Source organism: Perca flavescens, chromosome 13, assembly GCF_004354835.1.
Source record: "Perca flavescens isolate YP-PL-M2 chromosome 13, PFLA_1.0, whole genome shotgun sequence".
NCBI lineage: Eukaryota > Metazoa > Chordata > Actinopteri > Perciformes > Percidae > Perca > Perca flavescens.
The window spans coordinates 5,081,457-5,108,334 of record NC_041343.1 but is presented as its reverse complement, the minus strand read 5'-3'; the positions used below and the strand labels follow the sequence as shown (position 1 = coordinate 5,108,334).

General features: G+C 43.6%; 1 protein-coding gene across 3 annotated transcripts in view; it reads right to left on the bottom strand.

Annotated features, from left to right (window-relative positions):
- Positions 1-26,878, bottom strand: part of arhgap32b (Rho GTPase activating protein 32b) — a 145,346-nt gene that overhangs the window by 94,676 nt on the left and 23,792 nt on the right. For 2 of the 3 annotated variants that reach the window (XM_028594955.1, XM_028594958.1), the window contains exon 2: positions 3,679-3,799. In XM_028594955.1, coding sequence (XP_028450756.1) covers positions 3,679-3,773 — 95 coding nt within the window. In that variant the 5' untranslated portion in view covers positions 3,774-3,799. Of the gene's footprint in view, positions 1-3,678; positions 3,800-14,506; positions 14,534-26,878 lie in introns of those variants that run through there. The other variant, XM_028594956.1, reaches the window with a different exon arrangement.

Genomic DNA, 26,878 nt, shown 5'->3' with positions numbered 1-26,878 from the left:
CTTCCACCGCCCTATTACCTCCTCAGTTGAGGTCAACAGTGTCCCATCCTTACTGTACACAGCTTGGATGGTTCCCCGCCCCCCCTCCTGAGGTGGCGAACAGTTTTCCAGAAGCACTTTGGTGCCGACCGAAAGTCCTTCTCCATGTCTTCTCCAAACTTCTCCCACACCCGCTGCTTTGCCTCTTTCACGGCAGAGGCTGCAGCCCTTCGGGCCCTTCGGTACCCTGCAACTGCCTCCGGAGTCCTCTGGGATAACATATCCCGGAAAGACTCCTTCTTCAGTCGGACGGCTTCCCTGACCACCGGTGTCCACCACGGTGTTCGTGGGTTACCGCCCCTTGAGGCACCTAAGACCCTAAGACCACAGCTCCTCGCCAGCTTCAGCAATGGAAACTTTGAACATTGTCCACTCGGGTTCAATGCCCCAAGCCTCCACAGGGATGCACGAAAAGCTCCGCCGGAGGTGTGAGTTGAAAGTCTGTCGGACAGGGGCCTCCTCCAGACGTTCCCAATTTACACGTTTGGGCTTACCAGGTCTGTCCAGAGTCTTCCCCCACCCCCTGACCCAACTCACCACCAGATGGTGATCGGTTGACAGCTCTGCCCCTCTCTTCACCCGAGTGTCCAAAACATACGGCCTCAGATCAGATGAAACGATTATGAAATCGATCATTGACCTTCGGCCTAGGGTGCTCTGGTACCAGGTACACTTATGAGCATCCCTATGTTCGAACATGGTGTTCGTTATAGACAATCCATGACTAGCACAGAAGTCCAACAACAAACAACCACTCTGGTTTAGATCAGGGAGGCCGTTCCTCCCAATCACGCCTCTCCAGGTGTCTCCATCATTGCCCACGTGCGCGTTGAAGTCCCCCAGCAGAACAATGGAGTCCCCCACTGGCGCCCCATGCAGGACTCCACTCAAGGTCTCCAAGAAGGCCGAATACTCCGAACTCCTGTTTGGTGCATATGCACAAACAACAGTCAGAGTTTTCCCCCCCACAACCCGCAGGCGTAGGGAGGCGACCCTCTCGTCCACCGGGGTAAACTCCGGTGGTATCATCCCACAAGGGGAATCTCTGCCCCAGCAATCTGATCTGGCATACTGTAAGTGTTCCAGTTGTACTTAAAGCCAGCACTATAGCTCAGCCAGCCATGCATGCTAAACTAAAATATGTTTTATATGTCTCTATGAATATTCCTTTGCTGTTAATACAAATCTACACCAACACCTGAACATTTCCATGGTCACTGGGTTTAAACAAAACATGGAAGAGCTGTATGCAATCAACTGCTCCCTCTTGCACACTTTAAATGTCTGATGATAAGACCAATGTAAAGTGAAAAAAATGCATTGCCTCGCCTACTGCCAATTTATTTACTAAAAACAACATGACTTGTGTTGAATCGACCGCATGTACAAGCACATGGACTGCTACCGCCCTCGCAGCCTGTGCATACCTGAAATTAGCCGCTTCGTGATCTATTTAGTTAGAGATTCATGAGAGCCTGGTTGCCGGCGTGGGCCTTCTCCTGCACAGTACGCTCATCTGTCTGACTGAATGAGGGAATCACTGACGGTATAAAGTTTTACAGCATTTTCATTCTCTTTCATCTCCTGGGACGCCGTGTCCCCAATCCGCCCTGCTCAGGCCTGGCTGATCCTCTGATCCACCCCTGTCTACCAGGATTCACCGGACAACTTTTATAATGCACTAGCCGTGGCCAAAAGCCCCTGTCTCTGATAAAAGGAATAATCTGCTGCAATGGGCAACAGACTGAGCATACACACCCGTGTATATTATATTATATTAATATATATATAGTGACATCATCTGAAAGCAATTTAACAGAAGAGAAACATCACTTTCCCCTTTACCATTTTGTTTTCCCCTTCTCCACTTATTTTCTCTTCTTTTCACTCACTCACTCTCAATAGTATGTTGGACCGCTGTCTAATGTATGCTAAGCTGCTGCTGCCATGGTAACCCCGGTGCAGGATTTAGACCCAGTTCGGGACTGGGGGGGAGGTTGAGGGGCAGAGCAGCCTTAACTGTAATTCCCCCCAACCTCCAAAAAAGATAACATACAGCAGCACAAATTTGCAAAAACACAGACAGATGTAAATTTGTAAACAAGAATATAGCCAGTGACAGACAGACGCACACACACACACACACACACACACACACACACACACACACACACACACACACACACACACACACACACACACACACACACACACACACACACACACACACACACACACACACACACACACACACACACACACACACACACACACACACACACACACACACACACACACACACACACACACACACGGAATAAACCCACATCATGCTGCCTCAGCAATAATGTAGGGGAGAGAAACCACTGGCTACGAGGTGGCATGGGAACAGTTGCATGTGTAGATTGATATTTCAGTGTATGTGAGAGAAGGTTGGGGAAGTCAGAATGTGAGTGGTGACTAACAGAAATAGTAAGGCAATGACTAAATGAGTCACAGGCTTAATTTCCATCTCAGATTGTATAATGTGTCAAAGGAGATCCCCAGGATGTGTTGGGGGATAGTTATACCACATGGGCAGAGAGTGCAGCAACTGTAGAGGAGATAAGTGATATCCCAACAGCACCTGATAGCTGATGAGAGAGCTGGCCGTGCACGGGGAAACGTGCCGAGAAGCCCCTAACAGCAAAGATTAATGGCAGTTCGGTGTGTGTGTTTATCGTTTGAAAGTGTGACAGCAACGTTTGTCCTAAAACATCCCTGTGAATCATGCAGTGTTTTGGGTACAAGTCCATATGTGTTTTTGTGAATGTACTGTGTGTGTGTGTGTGTGTGTGTGTGTGTGTGTGTGTGTGTGTGTGTGTGTGTGTGTGTGTGTGTGTGATGACAGTGCACGGGTATGTGGGTGTGGGTGTACAGCTGTAGCGATGACGTAACTAGCTGAAAGCGGATACATTCGGCCCCTCAGTGGTTCTTGGAACCGGGAGTTGACTGGCTCCGTCAGCAAAAGAAATCTGAATGAGGGGTTTCCAGCGGTGATGGCTAGCGATGGCTGTCGCCCAGTTGCTATGGGCAGATGGGGTGTGGGTGGGGGTTAAAATAGGGGGTGGGGGCGGTGACTGTGCAAACTCACCCTATGGGCTCAGCCATAGCGCTCAGGCATGTCTACTGATGCCTCCCCCCTCCTCCCCTGCATGCGCATACCCTAGTGTCATTTCTCCTTGAGGCATAGAGAAAGCCAAGTAACACCCCCTCTATCATCAACACACACACTCCAGCACATGCACACACACACTCTAAAGAGGCACTGTGCACAGACCAGATTCTCCAACTGTCAAAACCTGAGCATTTGCCGCACATACAGTGAGAGTAATGATACAGAGGAAGACACACACATGCACAGAGAGCATAGGAGGATAGGTGCACACACATGCACGCGCGCACGCACACGCACACACGCACACACACACACACACACACACTCTCTGACTATAAACAAACTAGCATGCTCACCAAACTACAACCTGAGGTGTGGTCCTTTTCTCCACAAACACACACTCTTCCTCCTCTCTTCACACTGATGGGAAACGGGGCAGTCTGTTCCCGAGGGGGTGCGCAAGCCTCGTCCTGTGCTCTTACCTGTCCAAGATGTCATGGCTGGACGTGGCTGTGGCTCCCAGCAGTCCTAGTGCTGCACTCCCCACCGCTGCGGCAGCCCCGCTGCCTGCCTCCATGATACTGGCTCACTGCAATGAGCAGCCTGCCAGAGAAGCAGAGAGGGGAGGGGAGGAGGATGAGGATGTGAAGAGGTAGATCAGGAGGGAGAAAACGAATGAGATTAAAGAAAATCACATGTAAAGGCAAGAGGGAGTGGGGGGGAGGTGGGGGGGATAATGAGAGAGGAGACAGGACTGTGAAAAATGTGTGATGAAAAGGGAAAGTGAACAGGAAGATTGGCATGGGAGCAGGATGAGAGAACAGGGAGAGAGAAAAATAATTAATTGTGTGTAGTCTGTAGATCAAATTAGTCGCGGTGATGGAGCTTCGCAAAGCAGGATTTCACTTCGGTGTTAACACATGGAGATTCTGGCAGTGGCGGCTTGTCAATAGAGGGCGTTGGGGCGCCGCCCCCATCAAAATTCCATAAATATAAATGTATACAACAATGATATAAAAATAAAATAGTTTACTCATAACTGGTAGTAAGAGCCTCAGCATTTAATACAAACTGGCTTTAATCGGTTAACTATTTTCTATGTTTCAATATGTTTCCTCCAGTTTCTTGGCTGCAGCATAGGGCTGCAGGGACGCCGGCCAAATGGATGTGTATGTGAGTCCTTAAACTTTCGGCCAGCATGTGACCTGAAGCTGGTCTCTAATTGGTTTCTTAAAAATTCTCCTCCGGACGCACCTCGCTGCATCCCTGGTGAATCAGAATTGGAGACATGTTATTTTATCCAATCTGATTGGTTCTCAACACCTGTCATTCAACTCTTCCCCCGGCCGCTACTGGAGAGAGAAGGGGGACACAATAGTAGCGCCAGCAGGTAGCTCTTGTGTTGCTGAAATGGTCTAACCACTTTGATTAAAGTAGGAAACTAGCAACAATAAACAAGGAGAGATTTGTGAAAGAGAAGTTATACAACGTCATGGAGCTGCCGACCCCGTCCAAACGCCGTGTGAATTGAATATTCCGGTGAGTTATCTTAGCTGCTAGCTAGCTAATAGCAAATTACTACTATCGGTGTTGATAACCTTGAGAATTGTTGCTTGATTTGTCTTTTAAAGCCAGTCGGAATTAGCTACTAACCTGATGAACCTGATAAAAGGGTATGGTTAATATTGAAATTGTTGTTGTAAATTTTAACTTAGCTGTTGGTTAATTCAGCTAGACACGTATGTATTTTCTGTCCTTTAGTTGTGACTGCTATGTTTTCTATAAGCCAGTCAATTAAGATGGACAAATAACATTGAGTTTAAGCTAAAATGTTGAAGTGAAATGTGGTTAAAATGTGTAGTATGTAAGAATATGTTGTATCTTGAGGAGAAACACAAGTGAACTGTTACGATGGACAACAGTGATTATTCTTCACGTTTTGTGCAGGCTGTTTTTTTGGTGAGACTCTACTGGGAGACAGAACTGTGGTGCTCAAGTCACCGCCGTCATACTGCCTCCTGGGTTTCATCTTCATCACCACCATCTTCTTACCGCTCACTAGACCTTCGCCATCATCATCTCCACTACTCACAGGGTTTTCACGTCGTTTCCCTACTCTATTCTCTGAGGAGCCAGATGGACAGTTTTACCTGCTAAGGGTGGTGATAGGAACTTGAGTGCACTCAAACTAATGAAACAGGGTTGAACAAACAGACTGATTTAGTATTCCCCTGGTTATCTCTATGAAATAAGAGATCTCAGTTTTTGGTTAATTTGGTTTTATATTTTTATTTTCTTTGTCAGGTTTTTGATATTTAAGTTGTGGTTTGAGTACATTGGGTTTGAACCTAATTGGCCTATCTACCAAACTGATTTTGATTACCATACTGAATCATTTAGTTTAGCCATGCTAGACTTCTGGTAAAAGATTATTTTGCATAATCTCAAGTTTTAAAGTAGTACTGGTTGTGGGTGCAATTTGTTTCATGCCCAAGCTACGAGTTAAATGAAGACCGGAAAAAAAATAACCCTACAGTTAAGTCAAGTTACTCTGTTGTGAGTTAAAAAAAAAACTCAGTGAGTCACTATCTTATTCTGTTTGTAACTTGAATCTTGAAAGCTCTTTTTAAATACATAGTTGTTTAAATAAAGTTGTGCTGGTTGTTTTGCCCAGTTTCAAAGTACTGCTTTGTATTTATTTGTCCCCCCACCAAAAATAAGTGCCCCCCCAAAAATAATTAGCACTAGCCGCCACTGGATTCTGGCACACACATTCCTGTGTGAATTAACAGTCAAACACCAACATTGGCTGCCCTGATATCCTGTGCTGACTGTGTCTCTATTCAACCCAGAATATCAATGGCCAAATGCATTTTTTTCCCCCAGTCGATCCATGTTATATTTGAAAAGCCATTTTTACAACAGCACTATGTCCAGACATTCACTCACTGACTGACTGACAGCTTTCATACAAAGAAGACGCGCTCAGTGCTGGTTTCAAGTATATCAACTGTCCAATCAACACTTTTAGTAATTCACCACCAAAGTATGAAACCAATAATGCAACACACAAAAACACAAGCTTGTTCTGCAATAGAAAAATTACTATAGGATTTCTGTAAACACAGACAGACTGGAATGCTCTGACAAACATAAAAGGCACTATGTTCCCAGAATAGCTTCAACTCAGCAAATTTAAGTTTGACTAGTAGTAAGATAGTGGACCTATCCTATTACTAGATAGACAGATACTTTATTTGTGCCCAGGGAGATATTTGCATGTCACAGCAGCACACGAATGAACCAAATGGTACAAAGCATAGTGCAAAAACAAATGTCAAACAAGTACTAATATAAAAGTAAAACTAGTAATGCCGACCTTACACCAGAAGACTTTTCAAGAAACTCCACTATCACAGACTCATTTCCAATATGGGAATGAAATCCTGAGAGCCTTGCTAGAGTTGGCGCGTTCCCGTCGTCTCCATCGTTTGGTGTAAGGTGGTCATGAAACTCAGTCCCAGTCGGTCTTTTTCCCGTTTTGACATTCAGACAAAATCAAAACATGTTTGATATTATCGTAAGTTTTAAGTCTTGGTAGTGAAGTTAAATCATGTGAACATTGTCGTCAACAACAACAGGGCTTTTACCGGCGGACCCCCGGGTGCTGCCACCATTCATCTGCACATGTACGGCAGAACAGAAAATCGGCCAACTTTCCCTTAATTTACCAGCGAACGCTAGCGGTTGCCAGCTAGCTTGATCGAACGAATCTAGTTGTAGTCTTTCAATGTGTGACCCTGCAAGATCCCTGTCTTTACATATTATGTCTTGAACATTAGATGTGAGATGGTGTCTTTTTTAAAGTCTGTTAAAGTCTTCTAGTGTATGGTGGGCATAAGTACCACCAGGGTTCAAAATTTACTTTTTCAGCCGCTCAATAGATTCTAATTGGGTTTTTTTTGGCTGGTGAGTGAAGAAAATGTGAATGGTGCTCAGTGCAAATTGAAGTGAGGTGTGCAAAAGGAAAGTAATTATATGTGATTTTGAAGTGAAAGTTAAAAAGATATATTGCACTTTGCCAGAAGTTGTAGTATGTCATTGCAATGCAACTGTAAGTCCAGTTAGCATGTCCAGTAAGGCCTCAGGCCTCCCAGTCCCCTAACGTCCAGACTGATGAGTTCAACAGGTTGAGGGGCCACCAGCAGGAATGATCTCCTGCACCGCTCGGTGGAACACCCTGGGGAGAGGAGTCAGCATGTCGTGGAGGAGGTGGGAGACATTGTTCACGATATAACACACGTGTTCCCGTCCATGTGCACTGTGGGGTATTTATAGGGGTGAACCACTTAAATAACAATTTCCTGAAGCCCAACGTGTCATCCTCACATTTAATAAACTAGAACAACAGAAGGTTTGACATTTTTACTTTAATTTATCAATTTACAGTATCAAAATTGCTGCCGGTTGTTTTTTCTGTCCGTCAACTATGCAATTAATTGACATATCGTTTTAGTTTTAAAGGGCATCTTTCACTTCTTCAAAAGGGCAGTTCTCCAGCGATTTGGAACTGAGTTTTCTCCCATAAATCAGGTAATACAAGAGGAGGTTTCTACTAACTAGACAAGCCGTTAGCATCCCCTCCTGTGACGGAATTAACAGTGTTCCATCTCCTACCCACTGAATCATCAGTGTAGCATAATCACGGCAGAGAAGGCCCTCTCGGGTATGACTGCTACAGTACGACCCACCACATGACAACCTCCCAATGAAATCCAACTGTGACGTTGTCAGCAGATGAAAATAGTTGACAGGAACATAGCAGGAATGACCCAATAAAATAGGAGGAGGAGCGAAAAGTCCATACAACCTGTTTTTTTTTTTTTTTTTTCTGTGGCAGTGTATGGCTATGCAATGTAATCCCAGGAGGATGACGCCAAGAGGAGAGCGATGGAGGAAAGGTGGGAGGGGGTGCAGGAGGAGAAAGCGTGGGAAGAGAGGATCCTCACAGGCCACACTCAAGCAGCTGGTTCTACATTTGACAAGACTTGCTGGGCATACGTAATCCCCATGGGCTCTCTCACATATACATACTATCTATAATAATAGACATAAAAGTAGATAAAAAATACCGTAAATAAAATATATGTAGTCTAAAATACAGATTGTTTTCCTCTTACTAACAGGAGTCCCTCTAGAATGCTGAAGTTAATTTGACATCTTTAGGAAAGTGTTTCCATCAAAGTGATTCAGCGATCTTCGTTCTAAAAAGACAAATGGCAACAGTACAATTCATGAGTGAATAAGCCTCCCTCTGGACCAATCAGAAACTAGTCTATACCGACAAAGTTCCACTTTCAGGATTGTTCAGGTGCTGCCGGAAATTCCAACCAGATGTCCCTCTTTTCAGCCGGATGTCCGTTACTTTCCTCTTCCTTTGTGTTGTTGTTCTAACCTCAGGTGGATTTGTGAGGACTATGGTTAACTGCTCCTCAGATCTCTGCAGGGTAAATCCAGACAGCTAGCTAGACTATCTGTCCAATCTGAGTTTTCTGTTGCATGAATAAAAACAACTATTGAACGTACACATGTTCCACCAAAACAAGCAGCGCTGTGGAGGAAGGTCTGGCAATGTGAGACTAATCAGAAACATCAATTTAAGTCTTGTGTTTACAAGAGATGTGCTCATAAGTTTTTTGGAAATAAGTCATTGAGCATGAGAAAAAGCATAAAACATTACTAATGGACTAAAGAAAACAACTAAGACCAAAATGACCGATTAGTCAACTAATTGACTAAGAGGGGCAGCCCTGGTGAACACCGCAAGATAAATGTTAAAACTCATCTCATGTCCTGGGCTACTGTACACTCCTGCTCTTAGATCAGCCACAAACAGCTCCCAGCTCACACAGGAAGGGCATGAGCTCAAACCATCTGACATTCACACAGTGCTTTTGTGTGGTGGCCACAGCATGCGTACGTTGCGGGCGTGAAAATATACTTCTCTTTTGTTCTTGCGTGTAGAGGGAATCAAGTGTGATGCATTAGTTAAAAGAGGAAGTGAGTTTGTGTATGCCAGGCAGGCAAGCAGGGCAAAGCAGGCTGAGCTTCCCACAAATACCTGATGCAGCAGAAAACACAGAAAATGGCCGTCCTTGAGAAGAGGACAGAGCCAGAGCTGCGAGGAGATTAAAAATCAAGACTTAATAGTTTCTACACAGTAAACACCATTTATTCTGATCAGGATGGCAGCGTCATTGGTGACAAAGTTGTTCTAATTACAATCCAAGATCGAGTCTTCTCACAGGTTAGAGTCAGGAAACGTTCAACTTAGCAGTGTATGCCATTAGGCTATGTTTTATGTAAGTGCCCATATCATGAAAAAAAAAATCACTTTTTCTGGGGTGATATTTTGTGTCTCTGGTGCTTCCACACACATACAAACTTTGAAAAAAAGACATCCATGCTGTTTTGACTGAGACACGGTTTCTGAATGTGTCCTGCCTTCAGTCTCCGGGTGAGCTGGTCAAAATCTGCACGGCTTTCTACGTCACTAGCTGAAACGAGGGGCCTAGGGGGCTAACCGTTAGCATGCTAGTTCTCAATGGCAAAACACTGCTACAACACACACAAATTCACCCTAATCTACAAAATAAATTGTATAGAACTACTTCCATGTCCCTGTTCTGCAGGTATTCTACACAAAGTAGGAAGTGCGCCTTGTAGCTGACCGAAGCTGGAGAAACAGCTAGCTAGCTCATGTAATCCTTACCTAGCTACTGAGCATGTGCGACTGACAACAATGTTACAGAAGTTGAGAGGTCTCACTCTGTAGCTAAAACAGAGACCTGACACAGGGTAAAAAGAGGAGCTGCAGCAATGTGCAGTACATCTACATCTAGATGCCAGAGGAGTAAGAATGACAGGGAGGGAGTGGTTCCATTTAAACAGCAGAGTTCATATGAGAAGAGTCAGTGTGCGCAGAGCAGAGACCAAAAAAGCCATGGTGTCTCTCTCTCATGGGTGGGCCAAATTCTCTGGGCGGGCAAAGCAGAGAAAGGGGAGGTAACCTGACTCCAGATCGCTCCATCTGAGCTTTCATTTTCTCAAAGGCAAAGCAGGATACCCAGGGCTCGGTTTACACCTATCGCCATTTCTAGCCACTTGGGGACCATAGGCAGGCTGGGGGAATTCATATTAATGTTAAAAAACCTCAAAGTGAACTGTTCATGCCATGGGACCTTGAAATTATGGTCCGAAGACTTAAACTAAATCCAAATCAGGTGCCAAAATGAACACATACCTACCGAGTTAGAAGATGAGATTATAAGTGTGTCTCAGTTTCTTTTTCAGCACTGACACAACAACATGGGGCACCTGAATGCACCATGGAGTCCAGTCGGAGCCCACAGGCTTTACCTTGGCTGTTTGTTTACATAACTGAGGGGAAGGCAAGATGTTGCCACACCGGTGACTTCAGGGAAGCCAGAGAATTTTGCAGTTCTGTTGCTTCTCCGTCATGTCTGACCCTGGCAGTGGCCATGGTGTCTGAAAAAGTGCAGCTAACGTTACCCTGTGTCTTTAGCTGCATGCTACCGGTAGCAACGCTGTGTCATCAGTGTTGTTTTTCTTCTTCCACCGACACGCGCAGGTAGGCGGGGGTGGAGAGAAGAAAATATACTAAGAGAATTGTCGATACCGCTTGCGATTTTGATGGTTGAAACCAAATGCTCATTACGTCGTTTTTCCAATTGAAATCAAAATCGTGACACCCCTATGAGTTATACCTAATGCAGTCTGTGTATTACTTTAGGTTTCTGTACAGCGTTTTGCTGCCGTTGCTGCATTTTCTCTCCCAGCAGATTCAATCTCATGCTAAACTCCCTGGGAAACAGAGCAGCTCTGAAATACGAGGGAGCCACGTCAATGCACACAAATCCCTCTACATGAAATCAATACTGGGAAGGAGAAGTTCACTCACATGACCTCTTCCAGTTTACGTCACTGCAGCTACGATGTATGTAAAGAGAAAACATAGACATAAATGCTATAACAAGGCCTAATGTATGCAATGGATTTCCATTATCGTCTCTGGTGTTATTCCCTAATGACGGAGGCACAAGCAGTTTAAGATTGAGACGATGTCACTAGTCCCAAACAACAGATGGTCGGTGACAAGGGTCAGCGACCTTTCTTAATTCCTGCCATCATTACCAACAGTCTAAATGAAGGCATGAACTGCTAGAGGACCAATTATCCCTCTTAGGGACCGGCCAGTAGGGGTGTTGAAATTAATCATTGCATCGCAATGCAGACGATCATGCATCGATGCAGTGACAGACGGTAATTGATTATTGCCTACAGATGTTACTTGTTGATTTTTCTCCGCTACATTCAGGAAGTGTCTTTTTTTAAGAGCAGATACGACAAAAAGGGGGGTTCATATACATCTGACTGCTTAAATTTGTTCATGAATACGGTACGGTTCATGAAAAAACACCCGAACCGCTCGGTTCGCTAGTCTCGGTTCGGAGCGTGTGTGTGCCGCACGGTTTGTCAGTACACTGTTAATGTGCACCAACCTCTTACTGCCGTAGTACCCACTTTCGACACCTATGTTAAAACACTTACTGGAAATGACGAGCAGGAGGAGTTTGACGAACGCAAACCATGGCAGCTGATTGGACGATCGCGTCACATGGGTCTTGCTACTGCCGAATTTCAAAACAGACTGTCATGGCGGCTGGTTCAGAATACGATCTCATATTGTACTAAAATAGTTCACCGAAACGTGTTTCTGAAAACATTTTAAGCGAGAAATAGGCCGTGCAGTTGCTGAATGTGTCTTCATTTCAGATTGACAAAGGTCAGTTTATAAGATTTTCCTCAGATTTTGAGAGACACCGAGCCGACCGCTCCTCAAGTGGAGTGGGTCACGTCACGCCACATGCAGAAATGTCAAGTGGGAGAGAGGCTGCCCAGAGTTGGAGGATGTGCCAGCGTTGTTTATAGTCTGGTGTGTGGGAACATTTTGGATTTCACGTTGCCTATGATGAAATAAAACAATATATAGAACTGCCACTGTGTGCATGTATTGTGCAACATGCATTCAATATGATAATTTTAGCTATATTATATATCATATGCTGAAGTATATTCTGGAGTGTGAAAGATTAAAAGAAAAAATAACAAGAACCGTACAGAACTGAAAACCGTGACCCTAAAACCGTGATACGAACCAAACTGTGGGTTTTCTGAACCGTACCACCCCTAATGAATACCATGAGTAGCAATATATCATAATGTTGAGGAGGTGACGCATCATGAAGCATTGTGATATCAAATAGGGCTGGGAATCACCACGATACAATATTATCGTGATACTTGTGTCACGATACAATATTATTGCGATTTCAAACATATTGCGATATTCTGCAATATATTGCAATTCATTACCCGTTTTGTCTAAAGAAAAAAAAAATTTATCTGGTTTGTTCATCTCACTTAAATTTTCCATCTAGTGGACTGAAAAAGCAATCAATATTATTCTAGTACCAAAAGGTTAAACTCTCATGTTCAATTTATATAATAAAAGATTGATACTTGGCATCTGTGTACCGATACAGTATTGCCACAGGTAAATATCCCGATACTATGCTGTATTGATTTTTCCCCCCACCCCTAATATCGAATCAATTTGAATCGTTGACAGGATAATCGTAGTCGAATCACAAGACCAGTAAAGATTCACACCCCTATCGGCCAGTGGCATGAAATTTATCAAAGTGGTAATTTGCAATTCATCTGTTGTTCATTTACTCATTTAGTTCAGTGCAGCAATGCAGGACGTCACAGAACAAATGCAATGTGATGTGCTTATTGTCACTTTATTGTCACGGTTGCCATTTTTGGGACTTTTTCTGCTCCAGTACTTAATGTCCATTCAGATTAACTAGGGGATTAATTCTTAAAAGGTCCTATGACATGGTGCTTTTTGGATGCTTTTATATAGGCCTTAGTGGTCCCCTAATACTGTATCTGAAGTCTCTTTTATATAGACCTTAGTGGTCCTCTAATACTGTATCTGAAGTCTCTTTTATATAGACCTTAGTGGTCCCCTAATACTGTATCTGAAGTCTCTTTTATATAGACCTTAGTGGTCCCCTAATACTGTATCTGAAGTCTCTTTTATATAGACCTTAGTGGTCCCCTAATACTGTATCTGAAGTCTCTTTTATTTAGACCTTAGTGGTCCCCTAATACTGTATCTGAAGTCTCTTTTATATAGACCTTAGTGGTCCCCTAATACTGTATCTGAAGTCTCTTTTATATTTGCCTTAGTGGTCCCCTAATACTGTATATGAAGTCTCTTTTATATAGACCTTAGTGGTCCCCTAATACTGTATCTGAAGTCTCTTTTATATAGACCTTAGTGGTCCCCTAATACTGTATCTGAAGTCTCTTTTATATAGACCTTAGTGGTCCCCTAATACTGTATCTGAAGTCTCTTTTATATAGACCTTAGTGGTCCCCTAATACTGTATCTGAAGTCTCTTTTATATAGACCTTAGTGGTCCCCTAATACTGTATCTGAAGTCTCCTTTATATAGACCTTAGTGGTCCCCTAATACTGTATCTGAAGTCTCTTTTATATAGACCTTAGTGGTCCCCTAATACTGTATCTGAAGTCTCTTTTATATAGACCTTAGTGGTCCCCTAATACTGTATCTGAAGTCTCTTTTATATAGACCTTAGTGGTCCCCTAATACTGTATCTGAAGTCTCCTTTATATAGACCTTAGTGGTCCCCTAATACTGTATCTGAAGTATCTTTTATATAGACCTTAGTGGTCCCCTAATACTGTATCTGAAGTCTCTTTTATATAGACCTTAGTGGTCCCCTAATACTGTATCTGAAGTCTCTTTTATATAGGCCTTAGTGGTCCCCTAATACTGTATCTGAAGTCTCTTTTATATAGGCCTTAGTGGGCCCCTAATACTGTATCTGAAGTCTCTTTCCCGAAATTCAGCCTTGGTGCAGAATTACAGCCACTAGAGCCAGTCCCATAATGAGCTTTCCTTAAAGCTGTTATATACTAGAGGCGTCCAAGGTGGCGCGCGACATCGTGATGTCAAAATGATGTAATATCCGTCCGGCGCTTCCGATTTATGGCGCGCGAGCCGAGGTCGCGCACGGCTCTTTTTTTTTCAGCGTCGCGCGACAAAGCGGAAATAGGAGGCCTGAACGAGTTCGCCAAAAACCAGATGTCAGGACTCTCAGACTGACTGCAGGTCTCTCTGATAAACTTACCGGGTTAAGATGAGTTCTTTTATGGTGAATAAAAGGCTCGAGCCGACGAAGTAGGTCAGTGAATCAAATCGAAGCATTGACGGCAATGCTGCTGCCAGTTCTGCCGTTGTTTACCTTTGTCTTCTTCTTCTAGTCCGTAGAAAGAGCAGCGTCGGTAGCCTTTGCTCATTAGCGCCACCGCTGTTCAGGAGAAGACTGCAGCTAGTGTCGCGACCACCAGCGCAGGTAGAAATAGTCACGGCGATCTCATGATGTCACATATGAAAGCGCCAGCTCAGCTGCGGTTACTGTAAAAGACGCTTTAGGATGTGCCATTTCTGTGTCTGTAGCTTTAAATGCTATTGAGGAGGAAAGGGGGGGCAAGGTGGAGGGTGGGGGTGTGGCCTTGACCAGCTTGCAGCCACGGTTGTAGCTCTATTCCATCATAGGTGGGCCAAAAAAAAAGGGTGGAGGTAACCTTGCTCCTTATGACGTCATAAAGGATGCTGAGTTCCAAATCAGAGTTTTTCAGATTCAGAATTCAGATTCAGAATAATTTATTAATCCCCAAGGGGCAATTCATTTTTTGTAGTCCATTTCATCCATGTAAATAAAAAAAATACATAACTAAACGACAACAATCAAAACATCAGCATCAACATGCCAGTGACAACAAGTGCACAGATCAATGGGTTGTGTTTAGTGAAGGAATACAAGAATTTGCATAACGATTTGTTTTCCGTGCAGGCACATAATAGCACCAGCCTAAAAATTCCGGTTGTTAATATTTTTCCAGGTTTCTGAAGCACTCGTTCCAGCCACACAGAGCTGAGGTCTTTCTGCTGGACTCCAGTGATCTTGGAGCAGACCTCAACAATGTTTCTTTTTACTTTCAGTATTTACTGCAGCTGCCCTTACAAATTGTGTACTGTTGCATGCAGTATGGATACAATTGTGACATACTACTTCATCATAATATTGCGCCTTGAACTTTGAGCCTCTTGCTCATATATGCTGCACAGAGGCTGAAAAGAATAGCCAGAAAAGCATTGTTGCTTGCATACTGCAAAATGCGACCAGATGTAGTAGGACACCCTTGTATTTTTGGCATACTGCATTTGACATACTATGTATGTATTGGGATGTACTAAATCTTTCTCTGGCATACTAAATATTTAGTATGGTATTATGGGTATTGAACCCTTAGTTCAGTGTGTTAGCATGCTAAAATGAGCACTATATTAGCACTAAACACAAAAATGCTGGAGGAAATATCATTAGTTAGACAAATTAAAATGTCAACCTGTTGATCGTTCCCTGAGGGGAACGTGAATGTTTCTACCAAAAACAAATAAATCCGTCCAATAGTTGTGGAGACATTTCTCTCAAAACCTGTCAACCTGTCAATGGTGGTGTTAAAAGTTTCAACAAAAAAAAAAGTCAGGAGATCACCAAAGTCAGTAGGTTTCATCCTCTGGGGACCATGAATATCTGGACATTTCATGGCAATCCAGTTGTTGACAGCCATGTGTCTAGTGTGTCTAAAAAAACAATACAAACACAGGAGCTACAGATTTGTCCACCTAACCCTCCAAAGGATGTCTGATGACAACAGCCCAGCCCCTCTCCCTCAATTGAAAACACACACTATTATAACACATTGATATGCAAATTAGGCAATGCTGTCTTCTGTGCACTTCAGGGCCAGTTCTTGGGGTGCCCAGCAACAACATTCAACTTCCCATGGACTTTGCAACACTCTTCTGCAGGGTGTCTGAATGCCTAGATGAAGGTCAGCTGAGCAGTATGCTGCCATTTTATGGCTTCTGATACGGACAGCAGAGTAGCAATTTGTAAAGCTTGTTCTGCTGACATTTCAATAGGGCAGTAAGTCACCACAGCGCTTCTCCACAGCAAGCCTAAGGGCTGTTTTATGCTTCTGCGTCAACTCCACGCCGTAGCTACGCCGTCGTGACCATTTCGAAGTTCTGCGTCGGGGTTGCTTTGCATCGTGGTGAATTTCACCGCCATAACGCTAGGGGGTGATAAGTCTGAGGTTATTTGCGAGGTGTCTGCCAGCCAGTTTATGTTATGTTAGCAAGCTAACTTTAGCACAACTGCCCACAAAGTGCTGGTTGCTGGCGAAGTGCTAATTTCAGAACGTTACTGACCTATAGACACTTCATGTGCTCTTCTTTTTTGTCGTGTCAGGCAAATATCGTTTTAGCACCGGTCTCTCTCTCTCTCTCTCTCTCTCTCACACACGCAACGAGCTATTCCTCAAAAGGAGTTAGCTACTTGTTGTAAAGCCCAACATATTTTAGTTAAAAAATCATTCCCAGATGCTTAGACCCGGCATAAATAAAAACTGATAGCAGTATCGTTTATCCAGGAGCTTATCGATACTTGGGTACTGACCCATCCAAAACCGGTACCAGTTTACTACCGGTTCCTTATACCCATCCCTAGCTGTGACAGTGTCAAAACTATATTTGAGGTTTATTTTTCCTGTGTCCTTCTCTCAACCATCACATTCACATGGTCAACAGTGATTAAAACTCATCTTTTCAACACAGTAACACAATGCAGTTGCACATAGCTTTAAACAGCTGTTAGTTATTTTGCTGCTTTCAGGTCACATCTGGCAAAGTCGTTACTGTCCCGGCTAACAACTATTTCAATGTATTTCGCTGATTGGAACGCCCACAACTATGCAATCAACCTGGCACACACAGGGTATATTTCCTGTTTGTATGATCGTATCAGTGATTATTTTGTACATTAAAAAAAGTCAAAGATACATGCCTGTGCACATAAAAAACTTTGGGGGAGAATTTACCTGTGACTCTCAAGTTGAAACTCAGCAAGAAACATCCTGTATTTCCGGTTATTTCAGTCAGTGTCACACTGAATGTGTTCAGGCACAGTACTAACTCAGTGCAACTCGCTTGTAATTGGATCACCGTATTGTTCAAAATCAATTCTCAGTTCAAAAAGAGGATTCAGAAAATGCGCTACCAGATTAATCTGTGTCTATGTTTATTTTCTGGAGCGGACAACATTTTCAAATAAAATAAGGAAACATGCTCCCACTCTCACACACGCTGTTCTCTTCATCACTCAGTGGTTTCACTGACAATTACCCTTCGTCGTCATAAAATGAGAAAATCCTTCCTGTATTTGCATGCAGCACATTGGCATAATAGCCTGGAAACAACTACATGTTGTATCAGTCGTGTCAAGCTCGTTCCTCCACATTTTGGATTGAATTATCTATCAAAGCAGCAAGGAATCCATCCTTGGTGCCTATTCTGAGATCCCACTCTTAAATTGTAACTCGACCAAGTCTCTGTCAGACCCTGACATTTACTCTGACACCCAGTAGTTTTTGTTTAACAAGGCTCGAACTAGCCTACATTCAATATTCCTCTAATTGTATTGAGCCCCATTCAGCGTAGGCTCTTCAACATTTGCAACAACCTTGAACCCTGCCGGCAACAATGTAAGGCTACAGTAGAGTATGTGGACGAATGTCTGTTTGCTACTGTTAGTAGTGTCCTCATATAAACATTTTAAAAAAGGTAGAATGAGTAGGTGATCAGCAGCTGGCAGCATTCCCATTGAGGTTCAGCAACCTGCATATTGCAACTAGCTGATGAACGTTCAGACTTACCCATGATGCATCTAGTCTTTATTCTCAGTTTAGGCAGCTATCTATGTGCAGCAGTAGAGCAAGTAGCAGGGTTGCCTGCCGATAAGAGAGAGCAAGTTCTGAAAGGTTACTCAACACAACTTAGAGGTTACAGGTTTGATCCTTGGGGAAGCCATCTGTTCTGTCAAAGTGTCCTCGAGCAAGAAACTGGAGCTGCACTCATAAGCCGTTATTTAATTTTCATATAGCTACATTATAATATCAAGCGGAGCTGTTTTAGCTTATTTCCTCTCATATTCTGACTGTTACTGCGTGACTTATTCACAAAAAACACTTTCAAGCCTCAACAAATTATTAGGGCTGTGCCGCGTTCCTTCTACCAGTCGTTGTCGCGTTCTTACCCGACTTTTACACCAGAAACAACAGAGCAGATAGTGTGCATGAGGTAGAGAGTTGAATTCATTTAACAATGTGCATAGAACCAGGTGCAAAACCAAGGCCGTCACTTGTGCAGAGGTTAGGAAACGCTCATCTTTGAAGTGGCTTTGAAAACAATGGTCCTCCTCTGTACAATGCCATGCTTGGCTTGGCTTTAAAAAACGCCCTGTTAATCATATCAAGCCTGTTTAATACACTGCCATGTGGTTGGGTCTCAGGAGATGAAGCAGAGGATTTGATGAACTAGACTACATTTGGGTTAGCATCAGGAAAGCTAATCTCACAGGCAGCATAATATGTGAGGGCTGCCAGCTAAAGACGGAGCAAACCCACTCTACCATGAACATGTCAGCACTGGCGTAAAGGATGGAGCCTGAATTCATTGGGCTTCGACTATTGATACATTTTGCAGTCCAATAGGATGCAGAAAACAAGGCTTTGAAAGCTACTAAAATCAATCAATAGGGTAGTAGAATATATTCATCCAATTTCAGGGGAAAGATATTCTCCTTCACTATTCAGTGAAATACATCAATTTGGCCTACGTGGCCCACTGTGTAAAAACCTATTTTGGACTATCAAAACACCAATGGGGCAAACTGGGGGGGAATTTATTCAACCTGTGAATAATGTCTGCTTGGTTGTCATAAACAGATGAAAAGCTATTTGTGTTACCCGACTAGAGATGTTGTTCATCTCAAAATGAGACTGACCTCGTCTGAGTGAGATTACTTTGAGACGCACACGCCACCTACGTGTGAATCATGGCTGGGATGAGGAGTTCATTAAAATACAATTTGTCTGCTGGCAAAAATCAGTTATCCCTCGCTCTCACCAGTGTTTCCTTTAGGATTTTTTTTTTAGCAGTGGGGGCAGGTCTGTCCGAACAGCAACGATACTATTTCTCATTCTATTTTATGGTACAACTGGTATTCCTAATATTGTGGTCAGTGAGTGTATATACTATCATATTTTCATCAATGTCAATCCTAACAAATTGGGCCTAGGCCTAATACCATATCATTGTGCAAATGTACTTAATTTATACCTAGTCCTAGGTCAGGGGTCATAATGGTCAGAAAACAACCAGCATCATCATCAAGAAGGAAGATGTGAACATAAAGATGGCGTCATTCACGTGCATATTAAGTAGCCACGTTGGTTTGTTTTGGTCTTATAATACATCCATAAACGCTCCAGCAGAGAGGATGGTTAGTTTAACTCGGATAAAATCTGAGTTAAGTTTACAAGAATTTGTCAAAATTTCAAGATTCCCGGCAAACTAAGATAAACAGTTAGACTACAAACAGACAGCTTTTGTGGGTGGGGGGTGCATTATGTCGGCAGGATCATGATACCGTGGCGGAAGAAATCTTGCCATGGCGGGCCGCAATAATAAAACTGCCACAATAAAATCAACATAGAGGAAACACTGCTCTCACAAGCTTTGCAGCAGGAGCCTGAAAACACACCATATCCCTTTATTCAAGTTTTAATTGATTATCTTAGCCTGAGTGAATACGAGACAGCATGAGAGACAATCTCAAGAAAAGTAAGATACGAGTTCCTTGGCCTTTTTTTCCCTCAAATGTATCCAAGTTAAGAAATGAATGGCCGGGGGTCACGTGATGTTGTCACCCTGAGCAGTCGACCGTTGCTGAGCTCCCGTTGCTACTGAGCTATATTTGACTATTTACTTAATTTAAAAAGGAAGTCACAACCTTAAAAGCCTGCGTAACAACATCTAGACAACATGCCTAACACTAAAGCCTCCAAACCCGCGGCAAGTAAGCCTGCTGAGGTGCCAGAAGTGAAAAAGGCCGTGCCAGCTAGCAAGGGTGCTATACCACCTGGTGTGGATACTGAGACCCTCGTTATAGAAATATCCCAGAACGTCGCTGAGAAAATATCTACTATGATGGAGAGGAAGTTTGAAGATCTCTTAGCCACATTGGACAATATTTCAACACGACTGGAGTCCAACACAAAACACATCAGCAAAGCTGAGAGCCATGTATCGGAAGTGGAGGATAACATGTCGGCTATGCAGTCCAGGTTAAAGGGCTTGGAGACCAAAGTGCGTGTCCTGACGGAGAGGAGCATTGACATTGAGGGACGTAGCCGCAGAGACAACATTTTAATCTACAACCTCAAAGAAAACGCGGAGGGCCGACAGCCCGTTACGTTTTTCGAGAACTGGCTACCCACACTACTGAGCCTGGAGACCAAGCGTGGTATCATTAAAATTGACCGTGCTCACAGGACCCTCGGCCCGCCGAAGCCTGACCGGCCCCGCGCAGTGATCGTCAAGTTGCACAACACAAGGGACAAGGTGAGGATCCTCGCCGCGGCCAAGGAGAAAGGGCCGCTGACACACGAGGGTCAGACCATTTTCATCCGACAGGACCTGGCGAGCGGAGTTAAAGAAATGCGACGCGTGTTTAGCGGTGTGTGCCAACAACTTATTAACATGAACATACGGTTCTCCATGCGCTTCCCCGCTACTCTGAGCTTCTTCCACGGAGGGAAAAGTCACTCTTTTCACTCCCCGAAGGATGCACTTGCCTTCCTGGAGGGACTGAGCTGAACTGGAGGTGATGTGGAATGCAAAAAATGTTATGCCTTGCTGATTGCAGACACTGCCAATCCTCTGATAACTTTTGTAAAGGTACATGCTAGATAAACTTTCTGCGTGGAAAAGTTAATTATTTTATAATCTTTTTTTATTATTATTATTATTACTTCTTTGCCACTTCAGCTTAAGCTTAAGTTAAGAGGGACCCAGGCATTTTCATTCTTGGCCTCCCCTCAAGGGTGACACTAACCCGTTTAAAGAGAGGCTCTGTTATGTGCTGTGAAGATGAAGGGGGGGCAGTAGACTGGGGCATTTCCCTGCTGAGAATAGATGGATGGCAATATGAATGTATGTGTACTTTTATTTTATCTATCTCTGTTACTGACATGATGGCAAAATGTATAACTTGTGTTTCTGTTGAAAATCAATAAAAATCTGTTGAGAAAAAAAAGAAAAAAAAAAAAATGAATGGCCTTGAAGCTGATTTAGAAGCTCTGGGTAATAAAACTTGATCCTGGTAATTAGCAGGCTAAAATCTGATAAGGTACCAACTCACAGCTGCTCACTATGGGGGGGGGGGGAGCAAGCTAAGTGAATTACCAGAGAAGATAATGCAACAGAAGGTGAAATGTGGATCTAAATTACCAAGTTGAAAAATGAGCAGACCATAGAGGCAAAAATGAAAGCACGTGCCTATGTACCCTAATGATGACAGTGGTCTATGAACCCATCAGTACTTACATCCCCATTACCTGTTAGCCACATATTAACTTGTGCAACTATTATACAACTTGTTTTAAATCACTCACTGGGGATGTAATATTACTGCATGCTATAGAAATGCCTTTTGTGAGCCATTAACTTGACCCTGTATTCACAGTAATCAGGTTTTATGTGTGTGTGCAAGAGGACTTAAAAAAAAAAAAAAAAAAAAAAAAAAAAAAAAAAAAAAAGGTATTAAAGTGACCGTGAACATGAACAAAAAATAAAACAGTAATGTCACACAACCTCTTTCAGGATTGGCTAACTCGGGTGTGACAAACCAAAGAGCAACGCTGCATATCAAATATGCTGACAGCCTGTGTTTATCAGCAGACACAAGTTACTGTGAACTGTAGTGAACATTGTCACCTTGCAGCAGAAGACATACCTCCAGGAAGCATTGGAACATCAAATCCAGGTGGAAATCAGTACATAATGGGTCAGCGGAATGTTCTTCAAATCTAAAGTGAAGCATTTCAACAGGTACGTTGTGTTTATTATAGATTATAATTGCATCAATATGCACATATACACTGTTGTAGTACTGCCACATTCAGTGCAGTTAAGGAAATACCTTGATTTCTCAAACTCCATGTAAACACCTTACCCCGGATAACATCTGAGTTCTCATAATCCGGTTAACAGAGGTAGAGAACTCCTTCAGTAACCGGGGTATTCCTGTATGTATACGCCTTAACCGGGCTATGATCGGTTTAAGCGGCTGTGCATGCTCCAACTGCTCTCCCCACTTTGCTGAGAAGAGTGTGTAAATGAAACATTCATTTGTTAAATTTGACTAATTTAGAAATCGGTCTGTGTAATTTTGACATAGGTCAACCGGGAAATAAAAGCGGTGTGCGTTGGCAGAGCGCCATACTGTACCGGAGGTAGAGTTACTCCTGTCATTTAGAGGTGGGCGATATATCGTTTAGACGATAATATCCAAATTGTTGTCTGGACGATATGCAAAATTGGGATATCGAATATTTCATAATTTGTACAATCCGACCACCCAAACATGAAAAGAGCTGAAGGAAGTTAAAGACAAAACAAATAACGCACACTATAACCTTCTAAACAATTATATGTAGCGATTTTAATACTGTAGGGTTTGTTTGACTGTATTTTTTGTACAAAATCACGATCGTCCCGCACGAGAGTAAGCTGCTACTAGTTCTTACCTGTGCGTTATGACGTTCACTCATGTCAACAAAGATGGCGGTGCGAGATTGTCCAGCGGCTCTCCTGTTGGTGTATATTTATACAAGTACGTACAGCCACACTGAACTAATCAATACAGGACCACGATACAACACTCCGTTACGAGAGCCTTCCAGGCGGCTCATACCATCCCGGAGGACATAGCCTGACCGAGCCCTCCAGGTTGTTGTCGGCGCTAGCACGGCGAGCTAACTATCTACCGGCAGAATGAGAAAATAACTCCGGCACGACCAAAGGCGGAGGACTGCATTTTTGTGCACCATGAATGGAGTACCAACTGCAGGATCGTTGCCCAGTACGGCTCACCTGACCTGGAGCCCTGTCGGTAATATACTGACCATTTTATTTACTACGAAAACAGCACACTGCCGTCTACATAGCCCCCGATGCTAACGTTAGCAAAAGTTTGGTTCATTGCTAACCATAGTGAACAAACTGCAGCGCGATCACCTGGAGGGGATACAGGGGACTTTAACAAGGCGTCCTTAAAGTCTGTTCCCCTCCAGCTTTCTCCCAGCATGTAGATTGTGTTACTAGAGGGAAGAACACACTAGACCATGTTACTCGAACATCAAGAAAGCACACAGAACTGCACTTCTCCCTCACCTGGGCCAGTCAGATCACATCCAACTCCTGATCCCAGCATAAATCCCAGTCAGAAGGACTATCCGAACCTAGTCTGACCCGGCCGTGTCCCAGCTCCAGGACTGCTTCCAATAAGGACATGGTTGTGTGCAATATGTTACAGAACAGAGCCCTTTGTTTATGGTTATGATTTCATCTTGCTTACATTTTCCCAAGAGAACCACCAAAATAGCCTCCGAACAGGGCTTCTTTTAACTTCTAGAAGGATTTCAAAAATATCGTCTGAATATCGATATCGAGATATTGGAAAAAAATATCGAGATATTCATTTTTGTCGATATCTCCCACCCCTACCGTCATTCTCTCCATTCTTCCCCACTCATGTATACGGGGAGAACTGGCATAACCTGGTTATTCCTGTGCATGTAAACGCAGGGAATAAAAGCCAGCGAAAGAGCCAGAATGTCCATTAGTAGAGCTGAGAGGATTTTCTCCACACGCTGTTCCACTTTTGGGACACTCTGGCCAATCCTCTTGAGGGATCATTTAAATGCATTTTTCCCCCCCTACACAAATACATGCACAGCGGATTCATCCCTGTTTGACCATCAGGTGTCCAGTCAAATAAATTTAACGTGAAACATTACTGGCTCATGTAAAGAGACAGGAACCCATGGCCGGGTTGGTTCAGTGGGTGGAGCAGGCGCGCACATGCTGGAAGGCTTGTGCCTCGACGCACAAGTCCGGGGTTCAGGTCCGACCTGTGACGGTTTCCTGCATGTCTTCCCCCCTCTCTCTCGCCTTTCTCACATAGCTGTCCTATAAATTAAAGGCAGGAAAGCCTGGAATCTAACCTTCCATCAAATAAATAAAGGAAATCAGCACCTGCAAAGCAAAGTCTACAAATAACTCCATGTTAACAAATAATTCAGTTCTTTAGAATGGCAGTTAATAGTTGTAAGCCTAATCAAGTACAATAGTAAAAATACCAGAGCTGCAGTTTGAATTACTGTATCCAGACAGACTTATCATCCGACATCCACTCCGCTTTACTGGAAACTATTATTTTAATTGCAATGTTGACTTGGCAGCAGCTGTATGCTAATCACTTGGCACTCCAGAAATACAGCAGATAAGACCGAGAGAGAAGAGTGCTAACTTAATTGAGGCTGGGGCTTTATTTGCTTTCTTTATGGCCTCTGCAGTGCATTTGTGCAATGGCTTGCCAGGGAATAACTCTGCCTGTGTGAGAAGTGTTTTGCTGAGGCGTGTCACTACCACTGTGTAGAGGGAGGAGGGATGGAATGCTGACTCACTGTGACAAACCCCGAGACCCCAGGTAAGTGATTTACCTGGGGTCCGACAACATGAATCTCCTGGAAAGCGGTGCTGAAAATACCGGCGCGTTCAGCAGAACCTAATCCTCTGTCCAAGTGTGGCATCTCTCGCCTGTCAATTATCGCGATTGCAACAACAGAATGACAAGCAAGCACAAACCCATGACTCACTGATTGGATGCTTCCCTGCATGTCTCGTCTTCATTACCTTCCCTCCTGCTCTGATAAATGAGGAAAGGGTGGCTTGCCAGTGTTACTCTCTGTCAGCAAAAGTGCATCACTGACAAGGTTTTCACACTACAGAGCGATAAAATGCAAAGTTTGTGCCTGGTGCTTGCTCTAGTCCATTAATCTCAGACCGTTTATTTACATAGATTTACTAATGACATGAACATCATACAAAGTAGCTCAATCAATCATCTGAAGGCTGCTGCCATCTCCAGCATGGCCCTGTGTACACTTGTCATTTCAAAAGGCTCATCCAGATAAAATCCACATGCAATTTAAGACACGTTAGCCACTAGGCTGATCACATCCATCTCGGTTTTACCAGGCTACATGACAATCAGGGTCGGTACTACTCTAGTCATTGCCACACCTATCTCCACAGCGCTTTGGAGTAAGGTTTGCCTGCGATATTTTTTTTTCCCCACTATGGCCATGCAAAGACCTACCCTTCAATAGCATTCACACACTACTATTGGCCGCCAGGCGTCCATGCTTACATGTACAGGTCCTATCCCCTGACCAATCCCCTAACCCTAACCTTAACCACTCGAGGTGAAATGTCTAACCCCAACCAATCGAGCTGCTTTGTAGGGCGGGTCTTGGCGTGGCCATGGTGGGATTCGTAATTTTGCGGTCTGCCTGCCTACACTACACATACATTCCAGGATAGGAGAAAAGCATTTCTTTAAACCGATCACAATCGTCTTGGGCGGCGCTAAGCTCCGGACACAGCGACGGTGGCTCAGCTAAATAGTCTCAGGAAGGAACTTGTTTCGCATCCCGCAAAAGAAAACGCCTCATACAATATTAAATGAAGTTAACGACCCACACAATATAACGTGAGCTATTTAAATTAGCTGATACATGGTTAAACCTCATTGGCTCTTACCAGTGTATCTACGGGTGTACTTCGTCCACAGCAATCCCACCAATCAGTCCAAAAACATCCCAGTTAGAGAGGAAATGTCCTAAACATATTCTTTGTAAATCTTTACAATCATTCCCTGAAAGAACCAAGCAGGCCTGTCTTGTTGCACCATCCACATTTTCTTCAAAACTTTCCACTTTCAGCGTGTAGCTCGCTAGCTCGGAGTTTGTTGTTGTTTCCCGAAGCGAACAGAGTTTGAGAACGGCAACACACAGAGAGCGGAAGGTGAGGGACATCGGATGTGAGGCAATTATCATGGAAATGTACAGTTGTTGATCCAGACTAGTACTACTACTACAGTTCAGAGGGTGCTAGTCTGGCTCACAGGATGTAGACCTGCTGTAAAATTAGCCACCTATTTCAGACGGAGTTCTACTCCCCTTCTGCTTCCCTCCCAGAGGTGTTGTGCAAGGGCACCGTCAATATATCCTGGGCATAGCGCTGCCCAAACAATTGGGACTGGTTTAAAGAAATACAAAAACCACTTAGAGCGTTTGTTTTCTCGCTAAGGGCGGAATCAGGGATGCAATGCATATATTTAAGGAACAGACTACATTTCACTGAAATTTGAACTTTTTTTATGATTTCAGGTGACAAATAATAAATTGATTGATTGATTGATTGATTGATTGATTGATTAGTTCCAACCATACTAGTTCAGCTAACA